The sequence below is a fragment of the Propithecus coquereli genome, unplaced genomic scaffold (genome assembly GCF_000956105.1).
Source record: "Propithecus coquereli isolate 6110/MARCELLA unplaced genomic scaffold, Pcoq_1.0 Scaffold2, whole genome shotgun sequence".
In the NCBI taxonomy this organism is placed as follows: domain Eukaryota; kingdom Metazoa; phylum Chordata; class Mammalia; order Primates; family Indriidae; genus Propithecus; species Propithecus coquereli.
In genome coordinates this window covers 6,892,249-6,910,156 of record NW_012144966.1, presented here as the reverse complement: position 1 = coordinate 6,910,156, position 17,908 = coordinate 6,892,249, and the positions used below count along the sequence as shown (strand labels likewise).

The 17,908-nt window shown below is 40.4% G+C and overlaps 1 protein-coding gene across 1 annotated transcript in view; it reads left to right on the top strand.

Annotated features, from left to right (window-relative positions):
- The window catches only part of SDC2 (syndecan 2), a 105,364-nt gene extending 91,740 nt beyond the window's left edge, over positions 1 to 13,624 (top strand). The window contains exons 3-5 of the mRNA XM_012643619.1: positions 4,880 to 5,013; positions 10,188 to 10,323; positions 11,212 to 13,624. Of these exons, the coding sequence (XP_012499073.1) occupies positions 4,880 to 5,013; positions 10,188 to 10,323; positions 11,212 to 11,375 (434 nt within the window). The 3' untranslated portion in view covers positions 11,376 to 13,624. The remainder of the gene's footprint in view (positions 1 to 4,879; positions 5,014 to 10,187; positions 10,324 to 11,211) is intronic.
- Positions 13,625 to 17,908: the final 4,284 nt, after the last annotated feature.

The following is a 17,908-nucleotide window of genomic DNA, read 5'->3' as shown; positions in this document are numbered from 1 at the left end:
GCCCAGTCCCAGCTAGAGACACCTCAGGTTTTTGGCCAATGTACCATCTGTCCCAAATCCTATCAAGCCATCCAGTAGAAAAGCAAATGGACTGGAGGAGAATGGCTAAAGGCCTAGATGGGTCTTCGAGGAGTGAGGCCATGTTACACATGTGGGCTCGAGTATGGGCCTTAGCGCATGAAAACCTCCATAGGCATTTACACACACTATGCTGTGCTCTTGGGACACAGAGATGGGAAAGACTTTGGTCCCTATCCTTAGGTGGCCAAGAGTCTAATGAGAAAAATGTAGAAATGAGCAATAATGATTATAACACCATGTATCATAACATGGGAAAGTGCTGTACAACAAAAATTTAAGAGTTAAATATACGCCTTTGGTAAAGATGGCAGATTGAGCACAACTACCTTCCAATACCTGACTAAACTGACAATAAAAGGATTGGGGCATAAACTCACAAGGGCAAACAAAGCAGTAAAGGAGACAAAAGCCACAGCATTTTGAAAGCTGGGAAGCAGATGAACTAGCATTAATAGTAACAGGCTTGACCAACTTGAGAAGGCCGAGTTAGCCAGCAGTGGGGACAGTTAGCAAGCAGTTCAGTTAACACAGCAGAATCTGTGGGGGCCCAGGAATTGGTGGCACCAAGGAGAGGGTGGAAGTGGTTCTAGACTCAGGATAATTGGTTGGAAGTCCATTTAAGAAGCACATAGATCTTCTTCTGATTCCTTTCCTCCATCACACAGCAAAGAGACTCATGTTCCCTGACCTCAGTGGAAAACTGGAGGTTTATTATCTGGAGAGGACAAAACACAGGGCCTTTGGACTGGGGTATTTCGGCAACGGATGGGAGGGATAAGTTCTTAGATTAAGCGTTATTTGATGCTGAGCTATCCCCAGTTTCTCTCAGTCAGCTCCTAGAACATAGGCCATCTGTCCTTTCCCCTCTGTAGGGGGCTGGGAGGCTCTCTGCTGCGGCATTGGACCAACTCAATATAAACAATGCAAAGATAGTGGCATTGGGAGCTCTGCAGTAAAACACACAGCTCTATCTTAACCGATGATGCCCACCTCTGGCAAACCTCTCCTGTGTGCTCAGAGCTTCTAGTCAGCTTTTCAGTGTTTCCATCTTAAATGTGAAAAGACAACCAAGACCCCCCCAGACATTGAGGAAAAACTTGTAAATCAAAGAGAGAGACCTTCCCCAAATCAAAAATTGGGAGAGGACAGAAACAGAAAGAAGAGAATTTATAGAAAAACTTACTAAATTTGGAGAGAAAAGAAGATGCTTTAACAGTGGAACAAGAACAGGATACTATAAAACAGGAACATTCTGAGAGCACAAAAGAGTTCTTGAAGAGTAGAATTATCCTGACAAAAGTGAAAAACTCATTAGAAGATGAGAAGATACAGAGGATATTTATTTGTTCATTGAACAAGTATTTATTAACCACTCACTACATGGGGGAACAGGCACCTTTCTAGGAACACTTCAGTAAATAAAATCTAACAGTATTTTCTCTGGTGGTGGGATAATTCTATTTATTCCTTTATGTATTTTCTGTGTTTCCAAATGTCATTCATAAAAATGTATTCTTTTTTTTTTTTTTTTATAAAACATGTTTTTTTTAATAAGTTGTTTTAATCCATTCAGCCTACTATAACAAAATACTTTAGACTGGGTAATTTATAAACAGCATAAATTTATTGGTTTCAGTTTTGGAGCCTGGGAAGTCAAAGATCAAGGCACCAGCAGATTCGGGGTCTGGTGAGGGCTTGCCCTCTGCCTCATACATGGTGCTTTCTTGCCGCGTCCTCAGATAGTGGGAAGGGGCAGACAGGCTCTCTCAAGCCTCTTTTACAAGGACACTAAGTCCATTCACGAGTGTTCCGCCCTCATGACTTAATCACCTCCTAAAGGCCCTTCTTAATACTATTGCATTACGGATTAGGTTTTGACATACGGTTTTTTGCTGGATGCCAACATTCACACCATATCATAAGTAGAAGAAAATGTTATTTTTTTAAAAAAAAGAAGATACAATGAGCAGTGATAACAGAGAAATAGAAACAGTTCCGGGATAGATCAAGGAAGGCTTCAGGCACTGACGCTGGAGGTGGTAGTACAAGTAGGAGTACCCCGGGTGGAAACAGGCTTTGGGTGGTGTATTTCAGACAGACAGAACAGTGGGAGCTGAAAGTCAGGGATGAGGGGAGAGGTAATCAGGCTTCTGGTCTGGGCAAGAGGGTTAATCTTTTTAATAAAGATAATGAAAACAGCACAGCCACCTGAGGCAGATTACTCATCTGTCTCTAACTTAAAAAATGCTAGCTGGAGGGGCTTTTCTACCTTATAAACCACCTCCTCTCTGATTCTCCCCATGCCTAGTTTGATGACTCACTCATATTTGTAACTCCTGTGAAACAAGGGGGTCTTGAAAGCCCTTAATTGAAATTTTTCATTTCTCATTGAAGTTTTATTCTTTGTAAGAAAATGATTCACTGTAGGAACAAATAAAATAAAGCATGTTATGTGTAAAAATTGATGCATAATCAAGGTAGCCTGATAGAAAAGAACACTATGCTTCTGGAATAATCATTAGTAATGACCCATATTTATATTAACATTTTATGTATTTAGAATGCTTTCAAATATATATCTTCTCTGTGAGAAATATACACACACATATATATGTGACATACATGCGCCTCTGTGGGTTGGTTATTATTGTCCCCATTTTAAAGATGAATATACAAAGACTCAAATGTCACTTTCCCAAGATTACAAAGCTAATAAATGCCAGAACCAGTAGTAGGTTGGTTGGTTGCCAAACCTGTATTTATTCCGATATGCCCTGCCATTTCTTCTCCATAATAGTGAGTATATATGTTCTAGAGTTAAAGGAGGCAGTTGACATATTAAATGAGCCATAGCCATTGCCTTGTTTCCAGCATGTTACCTCTTACTTCCTGAACTTATCTATTTTCTTTTGTTTGAGGAATTTATGGGTATTCATTCTTATCTGAGGAAGCAGGTTAGTTTGAGTTACAGAGTTTGAGTTTGTTTGAGTTGTTACAAATTTGACAAATGATCAACTTAAAAAGAATGTTGTATTTGAATGTCAGAAATTCTCAAATGCTATTCTGGTGAAAAGGCCAAAAAAAAAAAAATTGCCCAGGTAGAAAGTTACTTATTGAACAGATACCAGACCAGAGCCTGTTATGTCTTAGATACTATATCAGTCACTCTGAGAGGAAAACAGATGCAATCTCTTAGCCTTATGGAGTTTCCAGTTTGCACAAATTCACAATACAAATTTATGATACATGCAATTAGTATAAGAAGGGTGGTACTAAAAACCATTTAACAGCTAGTTAGGAGGCTGAAGCAGGAGGATTGCTTGAGTCCAAGAGTTCGAGGCTGTGGTATGCTAACATCGCATATGTGAATAGCCACTGCACTCCAGCCTGGGCAACAGAGTGAGACTCTGTCTCTTTAAAAAATAAAATTAGATGGAAACCATAAAAATCATGTAACAGAGGACTCTGATGTAATACGGAGGGGAGGAATTCCCCAAGATAGGGGAAATGGGGATTAGGAATTAGCTAGGTGAGGACTTCTGCGGGAGGATCGTGACCATGGCTGGAGCACAGCAGACGACAATGATATGCTCGAGGGAGCTGTGAAGTTGGGCCAGGCCGACCACACAGACTGGGTTGAGGTATTTATATTTATCCCAAGAGCAGTGGGGGCCATTGTTAGAGTTTTAAACAGGGATGACGAGGTCATAGACGATTTGTGGGCAGTGGACTGGATGGAAAGGGGTCTGTTAGGAAGAAGGCAGGTACAGTGGTTCATGGAATGGTCACGGTGGCTTGCATTATGGTGGTAGCCCTGGAGCTGTAGGAAGGTGTTAGAGTGGAGAGAGCTTTAGAGGGTAAAATTGACAGGACTGGGTGATGGACTCAACGTGGAGGTAAGGAAGAGGGAGTGAGAGTTCTGCCATACAGAAACAAAAGTGTCTGGTCCCTGTGAGGTAACATGGGAGAAGACCAGGTTTGTGGAGGGACAGGGAGGGCTTGTGAGCTCTGTTGGACAAGTTAGAGGTGTGTCGTACCTCTGAGTCATGCTACTGAAAATGTCAGGCCGTTGGGTATGCGGGCCTTACTTAGAGTGGGCTGGTGAAAGCTAACATTTAAGTTTTAGGTATCTTCTGTATGTAGGTGGTTAATTGAAGCCCAGAGAAAGAGGATATACCAGGAAGGAGATGGCAGTTGATAGCATCCAGTGGTGCTAGGAAGTTCCGTTAAAGGAAGATGACTCTGAAAAATGCCATTGGGTATGGTGACGTGGAGGACATTGGTGACCTTAACAGAACAGTGTCAATAGTGTGATGACAGAGAAAACGCACCTGGAAGGAAGTCGAGCACAGAGTGGAGAAGATGGTGAGGACAGGAGCTAGTGAGCATCCACCCGCACTGGAAAAATGTGCCTATAAAGGGGAGAGAGGTGGTGCTCGCATGAGATGAGGACTTGGCTATGGGAGAGTTTTCCTTTTTTGTATTTTGTTTGTTACGTCCCCAAAATGGAAATGGAGCATGTTTCTGTGTAAGCAGGAAGAAGTCTTGTCAAGCAGAAGAGATTGAACATGTAAGTGAAAAGCAGCCTACTAGAGAGTATTTAGATAATACTATAGAAAAAATTGCCAGGCTACCCAGAGATCCCCTTTGAAATCACTTCTTCATTGCAGTGAAGACCACAGGAAGGTTTGCACCAAAGGTGGCTCTGTCAGTGTCAACATTAGACAATATTGCCTGCTAATGGAGAAATCCGTGTCGTGATTCACAAAAACCAGCTCATCTTTGCTTATTTTTCCAGGAGCTGATGAGGACGTAGAGAGTCCAGAGCTGACAACATCTCGACCAATTCCAAAGATACCGTTCACTAGTGCTGCTCCAAAAGTGGAAACCGTAACACTGAATATACAGAACAAGATACCTGCTCAGACAAAGGTGTGTTTTGCGTTACATAAATGCTTTTCTCTTCTGATTGTATACAACAGTCTTTTTAAGATGCCCCAGTTAAAACTGTGTAAAGATAAATGGTCTTTTCATTATGTTGTTGAGTGTCTCTTCCTTACTCTTTGTGATCATTTTGGGATTTACCTACTTATCCCCCAGGCCTACCTTATGTATGAATATTTTTTATATGGCTCCCTTCTTAAGGAATTTCTTAAGAAACAAAGTCTTGTTTATTTGGCTTAAACCAAGAACATTTTTTTCACTTTATAGAAAATGTTCTGAGTTTAAACCATTGTGAACTTTACATATTCTGAAACGTTATGGCATAAGGAGACTCCGGGTCATATCTTGATGGTAGTAGTCTCAATGAGTCATTTCTCAAAGTCTCCTTAGACCCACTGTCAGTAATACATGAACTTTGACCTCTTTCAGTGGTAATGATGAACCTGAGTATATCTGTATGTCTTCGTTTTGAGAGCCGACTTATTAAGAATAAGGTCTTTGGCCTTAGTACAGAGCAAAGCTCCTAGCTAATTAAAACTATGAGCTCATGATTTTGGCCTTGTTAATATTGCAATTAGCTGACAGTCCACTAATAGGTAAACCTTTAAGTTGGAAAATGCATGTTAAAGGCTGGAGAAGGCCTAAGTTTCAAATCTTGAATTCAATCAAGTTTCTTAGCTTCTGAGCCCATTTCTTGTGGGTCCTTATGATTAAATGTAAGTGCCTGTAGCACGGCACCTGAGACCTAGTAAGCAGTCTATAAACATTAATTGAATGTGGTGGAGCAGAAGAGACCAAGTCAATTCACCAATGAGGACGAGTCATAACTGCAGTGGTAGACTTGGCAGACAGTTCAGGGGTAGCATGCTGCTTAAGCTCACTCTTCTGTTTGGAAATATAATGCTGCCGGGCTTTCGCAGCAGACACGATATGGAAGACTGTTTCATGAGGTAGTGACAGGCCTTCTCTGGAGTAGGAAGCACCCCTTCTGCAGGTGGGCATGCAGGTGGGCTTTTCCTACCCTTATCAGAGTGCCTTTGTTCTTCCTCCTTTTCCTCCATCCTCCCAGTGCACATGGCCAGAATGGTGAGTGACACAGTTGGGTGGGTTTCTGCAGGTGTGGAGCAGCCAGTTCAAGCCCTTTCCAGATTGGAGTGCTGTCTGTAAAACTAAGAAGGGTCCCCAACTGTTGGTGGCAAATTAGCTTCACAAGCCAGGTCGTAGGAAGGCCAGGAGAAGTACCATGAGGACTGAGGCAGACATGCCTAGAATGTGCTGGCTCCATGTGTGGAAGCAGCTCCATCCATCCATGGATAAGTTGAATGAACAGAAGGAGGGAGAAGGGGAGACATGAAAAGTACCAGGTGCAATTGACGGTAGGATGGCTGAACACCTCAGTGTGTGCAGCACAATTATCTAGCATGGTCGTGGAAAGATGCATTTTACTTTTACCACATTTTTATTTGACCACTTCTCATGACTGTATCTCCTGTAGTCAGCAACCATTAGGATTCACTAGCTTGAAGCAAGAAACTCTTCTGGGTGAGTTTTGGCTTTTAGTGATAAAGAGTTGTAGCCTAAGTAAAAACCTAATTTGATGTAGAGTTCTGGTTTGTTGACAACAATGGATTGAAAATTGATTTAAGTTTTTTTAAATTGGCTTTAAGGAGGAAGTAATTGCATCAGATCAAGACTTTAAAAAAATAAATGTTTGGCAGATAAGTTTAGAAATTAAGGATCCCCAAAACATATTCCTACTATCATTTGTGTCCAATGTTGTAATAGTAAAAAGTTCATCCATTCATGGGAGATTTATTGAGTGTATTCATTATGTGTCGAACATTGTCATAGGCACTGATAATGATAATATTTATAATAATAGCAATTAAATTTTCCATTTTGTAGTTACATGGTACAGCTGAATTAAACATTGCCTTTAGGATGGCATTAGTGTAGATTTTGCTTTTAAATGGATCTCACAGTGGCATTAATGTCACTGTTATAGATATTCTATCTAGTTTGTTGTAAATTTATGACTAAAAAATAAATAAAAGACAGAGTTATTTGTTTAAGCAGAGCATCACTCATAATCTTCCATTCCATTTCCATGGCATCCAAACAGCCAGACAGACCTTGACGTGACAGATCTTAAATGGGCCTCATTTAATCATTCATGCTACCTTTTTGTAAATTCATTTTGCACGTATATACAACAGTTAAGGTATTTCAGATTAGTTCTGTAATGTAGATTGGTTTCTTCTTAGTTAAGCCTCTGCTTCCAAATAATAAAACTTTTTGATTTAAAAAAATGAATGTTCCCTCCAGAGCAGCTTAAGGCCTGTGCACCTCTTAGTGCAGGGTGGCTCCAGGTCTATGGAGACCTTCTGTCCCCACGCTCTCAGATCCTGGAATGCACACTTATGTCTGCCTGCTGGACAAGAAGCTGAGTCAGATGGAACTGAAGAGGTCAACTTTCTTAAAAGACTTTAGGGACTCAGGAACTCCCAGGTGAAACGGTGTGATTAGTAATAATAGTGGAGCAAAGATGATCTAAGTTCAACTCGGTCTCTAATATTACAGTAGCTACTTATGTCCAGCTCATGTCCCACCAGAACTTGTTTACTTCTCTTCCTAATTACAAACCTGAGTATTCACCTATTTGAGATTTTTCTTCCGCTTCCTAACCTCATAGCAAAGCAGTGCTAATGAGCAGTGGAAAGGTTCCTAGATTATAACCCAGATAATCCATTCTCTAACTGTTGAGTTGTCTGTCCTTCTACAGGCAGCCAATTAAGGATGGGCATTCCATGAGAAGCATGGAGAAAACTCAGGCAGAATGCTGCCAGTGAGCTTCTCTCTTCTGCTTTACTTTGGAGCATGAAGGCCTGGGAAGACTTCATATTTTCTTCTATCACAGTAATATAGAGAAAAGTGAAATTTTGGGTGCATCTGTTGCAACAGGGAAAGGATCATTTCTCTATGGCTTCTGCTTTTTGTAAATCATGACAGTTGAGGTTTAGGCCGTACAGGCTTTCTTGTGGGGTGGGAAAGATAGTCACACTTTATTGTAATTTATTAAATGCCATCTTCAGTGGATGCCCAGTCAGAGAGAAGGACCTATTAATTTCACATACCCTGGAATTCAGATGGATCCACCTGGTCTAGCTTGTGGTCCTTCCTAGAAATGAGGGTGACTTTAAGGCAACCCAAGGAGGTGAGGTCCTCGTTTGTCCTTTAACCCTCTAAACTTAAGTAGCAGGCTGCCATTGTGGATGAACCCCAGCCTTCAGAAAACAGTCAGTTGCTTTCCTGGGCCATGGCACATTAGACTCTTATGGAGTCCTAATGAAAATGGTTGGATGCTCTTAGGAAGAGCTGTAGAAAGTAGGGATTGTTGTCTACAGTCTTTATAGCCCAGTGGAGTCGATAGTGTTTTTCATCAATAGTGTTGGCCAATAAGAATGTCAGCCTGATAAAGGACCACTCATTTGAACTGAACTTCTCTAGCCCATTGATCCTTAAGCCATTAATTGTCAGGAAAACTCTAAATAAACAGCAGTAAATGTCAGTGTCAGTTTCCTCGCCCAGATCAGTTTAAATAGAATCTCTAGGCATAGGGCCTTTTTCTTTTTTCCGGAATATTATGGGGGTACAAACGTTTTGGTTATGAATTACTTTTGTACAGTTTGAGTCATAGTTGTAAGTGTGTCCATCACCCAGGTATTGTGCATTGTACCTGTCAGGTGTGAATACCCATTCCCTCCTCCCCCTTCCCACCCGATTGATCTATGTTGAATTTTACTGCCGTATGTGCACATGAGTGTTGATGATTTAGTTCCAATTTAATAGTACATGTGGTGTGTGTTTTTCCATTCTTGCTATACTTCACTTAGAAGGATGGTCTCCAGTTTCATCCAGGTTGTTACAAAAGGTATTTGTTCACCATTTTTTATGGCTGCGTAATACTCTGTAATGTACATAGTACCACATTTTATTAATCCACTCATGTATTGATGGGCACTTGGGTTGTTTCCACATCTTTGCATTTGTGAATTGTGCTGCTAAAGAATATGGAACGCTTCACAAATTTGCGTGTCATCCTTGTGCAGGGGCCATGCTGATCTTTATCATTCCAGTTTCAGTGTATGTGCTGCCAAAGTGAGCATAGAGCTTTTTTTTAATGTCTTTCAGGTGATGCAGATTTTCAGGTTTCAGTGTAACCTTATGTGATTGACACAAAATGGCCAGTGATGATGCCGAGTGTTAGGCAACGGATAATTTCTGTGTTGGTGTGGTAGACTGTAAAGAGTTCTGGGGTTACAGTGAGGTGAAAGATCAGAGAGGGCTCATTAAGGAGAAATAGACAGTGGAAGAAGTGAAAAATTTGGACTGGGGATACAAGAACTGCATGAACCAAGGCACAGATGTTAAGAATCAGTTTTGGTGATGAAGAGGCCATGGAGGTGGCCTCACAGGGTTGTCACTGGAGAGTAAGTGGTGGACTGGAAACTGCCCAAGGCGTGCATTTCTGAGATTGATGCAGCAACTTGGGTGTGATATGCTAACAACCTGAGCAAAGCTGTGGATATGAAAACCCAAGGGAGGAACCTAACGTCCTAGTCCAGGGTTCACTGCAGATGCAAGATTAAGTGGAGAGAAGCATTACAGAGTAAGCTGGGGGGCTGCTCCCCACAGAGTGGGAGCAGGAAGAGCCCAGCTGGACATGAGAGAATGCCTGAAAGGGAGCTGTCATCACAGTGCCCTGTGCAGCGTAAGAGATGAAGGAATGGGAAGAATTGGGGCAATGCTATTGGGTTGGAGCATCCATATGGAGACAGTGACCTGAAGTCAGAAGAGTGGTGAGGAAGTAGAGATCTTATGAAATGTCAATGAAACAACCCAGCATGTCATTAGTGTTATTATAAACTCACTAACTATCCATCTTGCCTGCTCATGTGATGCGTGTTACACAAAACCACGAACTACGTGGGTCCGTCATGGAACTCACCTGTTGGTATAAATTTCACACAAAGTGATTATTCCAATTACTTCCTAAACTCATTCTTTGAAATAAAGGAACTTTCAAATATACTAATGTATTATTTCTTCTTCCAGCACATTTTTAAAAAATCAATATAATCTTTCCCTTTTCCCCGTAACAGTCACCTGAAGAATTTGATAAAGACAAAGTTCACCTCTCTGACTCGGATAGGAAAATAGACCCAGCTGAAGAGGATACAAATGTGTATACTGAGAAACACTCAGACAATCTGTTTAAACGAACAGAAGTCCTAGCAGGTGAGTAGCCAGGTAGGGGTCAGGTGGGAGGATGTTTATATAGGCCTCTGTTTGTCCAAGTGATAGTCAGAGGTATAGCAAAGCTTGCTGTCACCTTTCTACTGAAACAGTCTTCAGGATCCTTCATTCCACAATGAAAAGCAAGAGATTAGGCAGATGTTGTCTTTATTTTCTGCCAGTTCTTTCAGTTTACCCCTTGGCCAGCCATTGGTAGCTTAGAAGAGGAAAGTTGAGATCTGAATTGGTCCAGAACAACTGGGCATAGGGAGATGGTGGGGTGTGAAGATCAATCAGTCTTGCTCCAAGTAATCCCTGATTTCAAATTAAACTTAAGGGAAGGAAAAGTTCTTTGGAGTATTGCCCAAGGCTTTAAGAATGTTGTCTTTATTTTAACTTATCTGAAGTGCTAACATTTGATTTTAAATGGGAAGATTTGCAAGATCTTTGAACACCTAATCTTTGAAAGATAATCTCAAATCCAAGATTGGAAAGAAATTTATGTGCTTTTTTTATATTTACTCTTAAAAAGTTTAAGTCAATTATATTATGTTTTATGTTTTTATTGAAAAAGCAATTAGAAGATTAGAATATGAGATTTGAGTACTGCAAAGACAAAGTGGTTTTAAAGTATGGAATTAGTTGAGGTTGCAGCCAGATTTTTCTTACTGAGTTTTTTGGGTGATATTATTAATATAATCAAAGAAAGTTTCGTACCTTCCTGAGGAATGTCAGATTTGCATAATTACCTGGTTATTTCATTGAATCCAGTTTTTTTAAATTGACATTTTCAAATTAAGCCTTTTATAAAAGTGTAAATAGGTTGGGCTTGACAAAGCTAATTTCTGCAACCCTTGAATCTCTAGTAATCTTCCTTTCGGTGTGTTTCAGCTGTCATTGCTGGTGGAGTTATCGGCTTTCTCTTTGCAATTTTCCTTATCCTGCTGTTGGTGTATCGTATGAGGAAGAAGGATGAAGGAAGCTATGACCTTGGAGAACGCAAACCATCCAGTGCTGCTTATCAGAAGGCACCTACTAAGGAGTTTTATGCGTAAAACTCCGACTTAGTGTCTCTATTTATGAGATCACTGAACTTTTCAAAATAAAGCTTTTGCGTAGAATAATGAAGATCTTTGTTTTTTGTGTTTTTTTTTCATTAAAGAGCCATTCTGGCACTTTAATGATAAAAATACCATTGTATTTAAAACTTCATGTATTTCTTTAGAACAACATAAAATTAAAATTTAACATCTGCAGTGTTCTGTGAATAGCAGTGGCAAAATATTATGTTATGAAAACCTTCGATGTTCATGGAATTGGTTTAAACTTTTATGCGCAAATACGAAATGATTGTTTTTCTCCTATGGTTCGAAGATGAAAGCTGTTTCATTTGTGTCAGCATGTCTCAGATTGACCTTACCAAGTTGGTCTTACTTTGTTAATTTATCTGTTGTCTCCCTCTTCGCCTCTGCCCTCCCCTCTCGTGCCCTTAAAAACAAAACCAAATCCTCTGCCTTTTGTAGCTGTCATGGTGCAATTTGTCTTTGGAATAATTCAGATAATGGTAATTTAGTGTATATGTGATTTTCAAATATGTAAACTTTAACCTCCACTTTGTATAAATTTTTAAGTGTCAGGCTATCCATTTTACACTTGCTTTATTTTTCATTTCCTGTAGCTTTGGGAAGATTTGCAACAGCAAATTAATGTGTAAAATTGGATTATTACTACAAAACTGTTTAGTCATATCTATCTAATCAGATCTTCTTTTGGGAAGATTTGATGTGAGTTATTGACAAGCCTCAGCAAACCCAAAGATGCTAACAGTATTTTAAGAAGTTGCTGCAGATTCCTTTGGCCACTGTATTTGTTAATTTCTTGCAATTTGAAGGTACGAATAGGGGTTTAAAGAAAAATCAGTTTTTGTTCTTAAAAAATGCATTTAAGTTGTAAACGTCTTTTTAAGCCTTTGAAGTGCCTATGATTCTATGTATCTCGTCGCAGACTGGTGTTAATGAGTATATATAACAGTTTAAAAAAAGTTGGTATTTTATAAGCACAGACAATTCTAATGGTAACTTTTGTAGTCTTACGAATAGACATAAATTGTAATTTGGGAACATAAAAACTACTGAATAAATCATGTGGCCTAATATTGAAAATGTCACTGTTATAAATTTTGTACATTTTCGATCAAATGTACATCTCCCCTTTGCTAACGACCGTCTGCTCTCAAGGATGACATGGGTTTGATTTCTAAGTGTTCCACAGTGTCTGTAAATCAAGACCAAAGAGCAAGTTGATGAGGCTGTTTATTACAGACTCACTTCTGACTAGGCCAGAGGAAATCTGAATGTATCGTCCTGTGTGTGTCTGGGTACACATATTGGAAGGCTGCCAGGGAATTTCGAAGTTTGCAACCTTTATAGAATAGCTGATGGTAATATAGCTGATGGTAATATTGAGACAGATGCCTGCTTTTACAAATAACTTTTAAGACTATAAATTCCGAAGATCTGAAGGGGGCTTTCCTATAGTCAGTATCCAAGGCTTAGGCCTATAGATTGATTTACTTTTGAAATTGTGCTCCAAATCTCTCCTCAAGCTTAACCGAAGAACTAATAGATGGACTACCATAGCTCACATTAGGGGAAGGAGGAAGAGGCAGGGAGGCTCTGTGTGTTAAAATGAGGGCCTCACTGCTTGCGCCTGAAATGATTGGAAAGAGTGATAACCTGAGGAGGAGGAGGTGGAGGCATGAGGGTACCTGGCTGGTACTTACTGTACTGAACGTTTCCGTTTTCTGTTTTATCCATTAGTTTTGTTTTAAACGGTGAGCCGCCAAAGTAGGAAGAAGACAGCAAGAACAGCAACTTTTCCAACATATAATTTACTTTTAATAAAGTGTGAATACTTCATTTAGAGAACATTCCCTGGAATTGCCACAGAATTCATTTTAAAAAATATTTTTTTAAGCAACACTGAACAGTGTTTACTTAAATCCTTAATGGCCTTAATTCTCAAATTCCTACCCCATCACTTACAGAATCAATCCACTTTACAGTGATTACAAAGAAGTGATAGCACCTTTTAAAGCCACACAATGTCCCTCAATTACAGAGGTTAAAGATGTAGTGGGTATACCTCTAACTGTGCAGAGCAGAGTGAAATTCAATTCATAGAATAACAACTGCTTGGAATATCCGTGCCAGGAAAAGAAAATTTCTGGCAAATATTTTGTCACTGCTGTAAAGCAAAATATTTGTTAAAGTGCCAAAATAAAGTCTGTCATGCCGAAAGTAAATCATTGTATAGATTGGCATCCAGTTTTCTTCAACTGTATATTTTCTGCTTATTTTATTTTTCAGATGCAGTAAATACTATAAAAAGTGTTAGTAATGAGTACTGAGTTCAGGGAAATTTTGGTAAAATATAAATATTAAAGCCAACGTGAAAATTTGCTGTTTTCTTAACCACATGTAAATGATTTCCCGTGTGTGAATGTGGCTTTGTGTTTGAGAGACTTGGCAATGTTCAAACTGTCCCATTTTCAGCATATAGGGGGAAATGGGATGAGCTCGGTTTTTTGTTTTTTTGAGTTTCAGCTGCAGGTGCATAGTACCTGAATTTCAGGATTAGGACTTGGTTAATAAATTAAATTTAGGTTGAACGAGATTGTAGAAATTGCCATCTCTTAATGTTAAAAGTTGATAGTTTCACATGAAATGTTTAGTGAGTTGATATTGTTAATGCAGTTTCTGTAAATTAGACAAAGTGCCCTTGCTTGTCGGGAATGTAGTCTGTTTAGAGTCTGGAAGCATAAGCTAAATAACATAATTACCTTACTTGGGTGGCCCTAAAGGAACTAATTAATATGTCCCACAAAGGGTTCTTGTTCCTACAAGAATGGGCACAGTAATAACTTCATAGTTTTATAGGGCTTATTTCTTCAATATTTGAGACATTTTGAAATCTCTAGGAAAATTTTTAAGGGACAAAAATATAAAACCGAAAAATATTCTGGGATTAATTTATAAGTGGGATCTTCTCTATAGGTTTATTACAGTTATACAATGGGGTGGTTGAAAATACATATACTTTTAAAAATATTTGGTGGTACCAAAAAAGATAATGACTTTAGCAACACAATCTCTAATGTGAGTTTCTAAGTTGTAAGCCTCTGGCAGATGACAGTGAGACCCTAAGAGGTTTCTAATTAAAATTAATCAAACCATACAATAAATGGAGTAGTCTGACTTGAGTGATCCCAAAGGTTCTTTCCAGTTCTAATATTTTATGACAAAATTTGAGACTCGGCCATTTCAGGGAATTAGATTTAGCCAGCATAGGAAACTTTAAAAAGGGTAAAACGACTTTTAGTGGTAAAAGTGGTATAAAAATGAATTCTATCCCACTGTCTCCTAACTCTGGGTGACTTCACTCATGATTTATGGTTGTAAGGTTTCATTTCTTTTTGTTTATCTGCTCTGTATGGTCTTTAGCAGGGCCTTTTCTGACCATGGAATCGTGGCAGCTTTGGAAGCAACTGCGTTTCCTGTGAATTAGCTGGAAGGGTGTAACCCAAGCTGTGGATCCAACCCACAAATGACAGTGAAGCTTTAGGCTTTGGTGGTTCAGATATGCTGAGTGTAAGATGCATTTATTCCAGTTTTGGCAAAATGGCATTCAAGAAAGAAATGCTTATATGTGCAAGCCATCAGAAGTTCAATTAACAAATATTTGCCTACTGACTACCCACTAGACATGAACTTCAAGAAGCTGGAGGTATAGTAGTGAATTACATAGGACCAAGACCATGTTCACATGGTGCTTTCGTGACCTTGGGGGATGCACAGTGGAAACAAAATAAATGAAACTAACACGTGGAAATTATCAGTTGGTGGTAATTTCCACAGTGGACACAATACAGCCTGATGTGAGGGACTGAGGGCTGTAGCAGTTCAGATAGGCTAGATATGCTGTAGTTACGATCTCAAAGTCTCAGCAGCCTTAAAACACCAAAGATTTCTTTCATGTTCCTGCTACGTACCATGGGTTGGTGTGAAGAATTGTGCTCTGGATAATTGTCATCCTCACTCCAGGGCTCAGGCTGATGGAGTAGCCATTATCTGGAACACTGCCAGTCACTGTGGTGGAAGGATGAGGGGCTCCTAGAGCGTCCACCCACGTTTCACTGGCCAAAGCAAGTCATACGGTCATACATCCACAGCACAGAGAAGTGCACTTTACTTTGTGCCCAGATGGAAAGAGATGGGATATTTGTGAACAGTGATGACTTCTACGGCCTGGTCAGGAAACATCTCAGAGGGTAAGGCCTGAATGATGTGGAGCCAGTTGTGCTAAAATCAGGACAAGCGTTCCTGTGGGAAGACCCTAAAGAGGGAATAAGCCTGGCATATTGGAGAAACAGGGAGAAGACCAATAGCTGGTAATTGAGGGGACTTGGGTAGAAGAGGTGGAAGAAGAGGGCTAAGACATGTAATCCCCTCCTAACTGGTCTTCCACTTTATTGCCCTTATATTTTACATCCCACAAGGAAGCTACACTGATTTAATCAAGATATAAATTAGGCCAGGTGCGATAGCTCACGCCTGTAATCCTAGCACTTTGAGAGACTGAGGTGGAAGGATCACTTGAGGTCAGGAGCTGGAGACCAGCCTGAGCAAGAGTGAGACCCCATCTCTACAAAAAATTGAAAAATTGGCCGAGTGTGGTGGTGCGCACCTGCAGTCCCAGCTACTTGGGAGGCTGAGGCAGGAGGATGGCTTGAGCTCAGGAGTTTGAGGTTGCAGTGAGCTATGATGATGCCACTGCACTGTAGCCCAGGAAACAAGAGCAAGACTCTGTCTTAAAAAAAAAAAAAAAAAGTTTATGTCCTTCCCTTCACCGGCTCCCATAGCACTTAGAATAGCCCCTGCTTCTTACCCTTCCTTGCCCTCAATGTCTACAAGAACTGCCCCCTGAACAATGCATTATACAGGGACACAGTAAGAAGTTGCATGGCCAGTTAGGAGGTCATTATAGTCACGTAGGGGAGAAATAGTGGTGGCTTTGCTTAAGGTGGTCATAGTGGAGATGGAGAGGAACTGTTTGGGTGGGAGAATCAACAGGTCTTGCTGAAAGGTTGGGAGGAGTAGGGAGTAAGGAAAGAAAGGAATCAAAGATGGCGTCCACATTTTTGGCTAAGCAGTGGCTGAATCATGTTCTGAGAAGGGGAATACCAAGGGGAGGTGGCTGATAAATCAAGAGTCCCTTTTGGGCCATTTTAAGTTAGGACCATTAGACACCCAAGTGAAGGTGTCAGGTAAACAGTTGAATATAAGAATCAGGAGCTCAGAGAAGAGGTCTGAGTTGGAGATATTAATTTAGGAGTAGTGTTTGTGTCCATCCTTTGCCTGTTGACACTCTTATTCATTTCCTGCTCTTCCCTGCTCTGCTCCGTATGGCTTGGGGGTGGGTGGAACCAGGGAGAGTGGGGTGTGCAAGGTTGACCTGTGCAAACTACATTTCCCAAGCTTCCTTGCCAACTGGCCTCTGGGAGAATTTGGTCAATGGAAAGCACTGACAAAAGACTGCAGTCAGGAGGAGGGGAAAAGCCGGAGTACCTTCCCCTCTCTTTGCTGTGGGAAACATCTCTTGCATTAATGCACCTCTTCTGTGTTTGCATTCCCACTAAGGCCCTCCTCCATGGTCTCAGCTCCCACTGTTCCTAAACTCTCATAATACCGCTGTCCCGCTTTGTCTCTCTAGCCCTAGGGAGGGTGGCAACTCCCAGATGTTGCTATTCTCTGGGTTATCTCACCATTCCCAGTTTGCTCTTACAGCTTTCCAACATCTTGGCGACTGGCCCCAGTATTAAATTCTCTCTATTGCACTACCTGACATGTGTTCTATTTTCCTTCCTGGACCCCAGCTGATGACAGGGGAGTGAACAGCATGTAGATGGTATTAAAAGCCATGGGACTAGATGAGGTTATTTGCAGAGGTAAGTATAGTAGCCCCCCTTATCTGTGGGACATATATTCCAGGACCCCCAATGGGTGCCTGAAACTGAAGAGAATATTGAACCCATACAGTTGATCATACAAGTTGGGGCATTCTTGGCATATACAACTAAGTCAGAGTTGAGGGGCCAGGGAGAAAAAGCACTCAGAGCACATAAAATTGCTACAAGAATGTAATTTACTGCAAGACTTTCTCCTGAAACTGCCTGCTGTAACTTGAAACTAGTTTTATCTAATAGCTACGGAAACAGCTTGCTGTGATTGTAAGACTAGTTTTACTCACCACTGTCACTCACCAATTAGAGCTTACCAGCTCACCCAAAACTTTCCTAGGCCAATGAACTTTAATTTGAAACAATACGTAACATTCTCCCTTTTTATAAAACTTCCAACCTTCTCTTTGTTCTTTGGGCATATCAATGACCACTCAGTCTGTGTATATGCCCTGAGTTGCAGTTCTTGCTTCTCAAATGTTTTAAGTTTAGAGATTCATCTCTACGTTTTATTTGACTTTGACAACTGTATATACTATGTTTTTCTCCTACACATACATACGTATGATA